Source organism: Aphelocoma coerulescens, chromosome 3, assembly GCF_041296385.1.
Source record: "Aphelocoma coerulescens isolate FSJ_1873_10779 chromosome 3, UR_Acoe_1.0, whole genome shotgun sequence".
Classification (NCBI taxonomy): Eukaryota; Metazoa; Chordata; class Aves; order Passeriformes; family Corvidae; genus Aphelocoma; species Aphelocoma coerulescens.
The window spans coordinates 26,046,554-26,050,195 of NC_091016.1; the positions used below are offsets into that span (position 1 = coordinate 26,046,554).

Below are 3,642 nucleotides of genomic sequence, written 5' to 3' on the forward strand. Positions count from 1 at the left end.
TATAATTGTGCATGATTTTTGAGGCACTCCTGCTTTTTGTTCAGATAAAGTATTTAAAACCATGCCCTTTATTTTTTTATTTATTACTTTGTGTCTTCCTCACAGGGACTAGCAGATACAAAAATTCCAGGGGCTGGTTCTCCCACAAGCAACCGCAGCGTCCGTATGGGGCCTGGGGGAAGGAGGCCCAGTCAGGGCCAGCTGAGTCGCACGTATTCCCCCACCTCTCTCCATCGCAGTGTCAGCCAGCTGCTCGACCTCTACGACAAGAAGACTTTTGAAGAATCACCTTGGGATGCCATCCTTCACAACCATCGCACTACTGGCCGTGGCTTGGTAAGGGCTCCTGCTTCTCTGGGACTCTGCTGTGCGTCACCTGCTAGAGATTTGTCTGTTCTGTTGGAATCATATAAAGGCCTAAGTATCAAAAGTTCCTGGAGATATAGCCAAAAGGCCTAGAAGGACATGGGCAGAGGTTAGATCCTCAAAATTCTTCAAGTCTCCTGCTCTCTTCTAGAGTTGCAGGTGATCACACACTGCTCTTACAGGATGCAAGGGATCCATGTGCATATCTTTATGGTTTCCATTGAACTATTAACTCCATGGTCAGCCAAGGAAATGCACCCTGAAGAATTCCCTTCTATTTGGTGGGCTTTTTTTTCCATGCATTTCAGCAAATGTCCATGTCTGAGGTGGGATTGTCTTGGCATCCTTCACACACTTAATGCCAGAGGCAGGAGCTTGTGTTCTAGTGACTCCTGTTCTGTTAACTGGGACTCAGTTGCTGATGCGACCTGCTCTCTGTCCTCTGCTCAGTCACAATGCAGAGACTATGTGAATGCTCAGAGCTCCTGACGTGTGACAAATTAATTCAAACTCTGCCCACATGGGACTGGAATGATGCTGGGGGGCAGGAAAAGTATTTCTCTTTTAATATAGGACAGGACTAGACAGTGTCATCAACAGGGATCTGAACATACAAATACAAGACATGATTTTCAAGTCAAGGACAGTGATGACTTCCCTTCCTTTGTCACGAGGAAATGGGCTTTTTAACTTCCACCCTTCCCCTACCAAATGCATGAGAAAGGATTCAGAGGTCAGTGAGACATGAGTTGGCTTCCTGAAAAAGATGAAAATGAAGGTTCCTAAAAAAGACTCAGAATGGGGGTGAAGGGCCTGTGTAACAAAATTAGATGGAGTGTGCAAGTTAGTGAGTGGATCTTGTCCAAAATGCAAATTAACTGGAGCACAGTCTGGCACATAAATCTAAGGAACTTCCTCAGACTTTTACCTTCAGTACACTGAACAGCTGGAAGGGCTGAAACATACAGGCTTATCAAAGTACAGGGGTGTTGGTTCCAGCACTGCCAAACCCACTTAGACGCCAACAGCAGGACCAAGGAAGCTGATAAGGCTTAATTAAGAAGGTAGTAATAACTCTAGGCAAAACCCCTATAGGTACAGGTTAACCTTCAGCCTGCACTCTGCAGCTCATGGACTTCCCAATTCAGAGGTATCATGAGTCAGCTTTGCCATTTTCTCAGAGCTATCACATCCTTGTGATTTAATTCCTTGGGGACTAACAACTCACCCAGGGTGTACCTCTCTATGATCTCATTAGCCAAAAGAACAGCTTCCTGCTGCTGAGAGGAAGCTCTTGCTCTACCCACACATCTTGGGCTGACACCATGACTTAGTTTAGGTTGCAAACCCTGCCATATGCATGCTAGAATGATTTTTAAAATACTCCAATGAGCTCCAGGAGTGGCAGAAGCAGGAAAACAAAAACTTTCATTTCGTTTTGGTGGCAGACAACCCTGACAGCATGAGCTCAGTTTTTCATCTGCTCTTCTGTCCATCCTCTGTACATTGATTTACATTGCCCTGAACCCGAGTCTTTTCTCCCGTGTTGCTCAGCTACTCTCTTTCAAACAAACCTCCTGCAATGCTTTTGACTCAGTTTTTCTCTTTACTACACTCAGTAGCTTAGGAATGGTGGTTTCAAAGTTTGGTTCACCCCCTTGTCCAGCTTGCAAATCAATATAGTGAATGGCTGTAGTGGCCCAGGACACAAATCTGCAGTAATACTGCTCATGCCCTCTTTATGCTATAGAAACAATTTATTTCTCTCCTGCTTTCAACTGTCTCTGCCCTAATGCAGGAGTGCAGGTGGAAGCTCAGACACTCCCTTGGAAGCTTGAAGAACAAAACCTTACCTAAACCATGTGTGATGTGGTTGTTACAGAAAACAAGAGTATTTTTTTCTTTTCATAGCTCCAAGTTCCCAGTACACTGTAACAAACACTGTATTATTGACCATTTGTCAGATATATAGAGCAATTGAAGTAATTGATAGTATTTTTTTTAGCTTACTGCTTACTGTGAAAATCTAACTGGCTTGGATTCAGGTGCTTTAAATTCTTATCTTATCCTGGGAGGAAAGGGAAGACATTAGAGATGCACTTATTTATCTACTTAAGAACTATTTTTAGTGGGTAGGAGGAAAGAGAAATGAAGGAATCCCCTTTAGTCTGGTACAGCTTTGGTTCACATGCTTCTTTTTTCCCTTCCTTACAGTATGTAGATGAAGAGGATCTTGTCAATGTCATCAAAGGCTTCAGCACGGTCACCAAAGAGCACACCACATTCACTGACACCCACCTCTGAAGAACAAAACCACCTTTTCTAGAGAATGGAAGTGGGTAACTTGCCAAAAGCAGCCTGCATGGCCTTTGCAGGCAGGGACAGGGCTGCCGTTTCCCCACCCCATGCCCTGGAGTTAAAAGATAAAACTTTTTTTTGGGAGGGGATGTGGGGGGGGTAAGTTGGCCTTTTTTTCAACCTCTCTTTCACTGTATAATAAAAACTGTGTGCTAGCACTGACACCTCAGAAAGGTAAGAGAACAGTTTGAAGATCCCTAAGTCATACAGTAGTAAAAGACTGTGAAGGTAGAGGCTCTCATCTTTGTCTCTGATCCAGCTTTCCCAACTGAGGAGGGTTGTAGGGGTGCAGGAGGGAGGGAGGGGGGCAGCATGCTTGGTAAGGAAAAGTCTTTTACATGTCCAAAAACCAGAATGTGGCTAAAAGGGGCCTGCGTGGCAGGATCTCCATGTTTTCTCCTGGCCTGACAGAGCTCCACCACAAAATTGTGTTCATGCACAGGTGAATAAACAGTACTGAAGGAATTCTTATGAAATTGTTCTAGCCTTTGTGTTCTCTCACTCCCTCTTCCCCACCCTCTCGGCTCAAGTTAAAAAACCCAGCAAAAGAGGTCATTAATAAATGCTGAACTCCAAGCATGCTTTTCCACTTGCTGTCACATCCTTCCCTTCTGCTTATGTATTACTAATCCACAGGCAATAAAACCTGTTCACCATCCACAGTAAACCAGGTGCAAACAGCAAGCAGCCAGTGTGACACAGGTATGAAATACCATGTCAAGGCACTTGTAATTGAGAATTATTACACCATGACAGTAAACCTACTCCCATATTCTTCTCTATCCTTTTTCCAGAGAAAGCGACAAGGAGGCCCTCAAGAGACTGCCAGTTCTGTGTATTCTGCCAAGCATATTTTTATGCATTCTCTCAGTCACAATCAGCAAAATCCATCATCTGATACCACACATTTTCAGAAAG

The 3,642-nt window shown here is 44.2% G+C and overlaps 1 protein-coding gene across 1 annotated transcript in view; it reads left to right on the forward strand.

The window, feature by feature from the left end:
* The window catches only part of USH2A (usherin), a 388,199-nt gene extending 384,749 nt beyond the window's left edge, over positions 1-3,450 (forward strand). The window contains exons 71-72 of the mRNA XM_069009544.1: positions 106-336; positions 2,581-3,450. Coding sequence (XP_068865645.1) covers positions 106-336; positions 2,581-2,670 — 321 coding nt within the window. The 3' untranslated portion in view covers positions 2,671-3,450. The remainder of the gene's footprint in view (positions 1-105; positions 337-2,580) is intronic.
* The last annotated feature ends 192 nt before the right edge of the window (positions 3,451-3,642 follow it).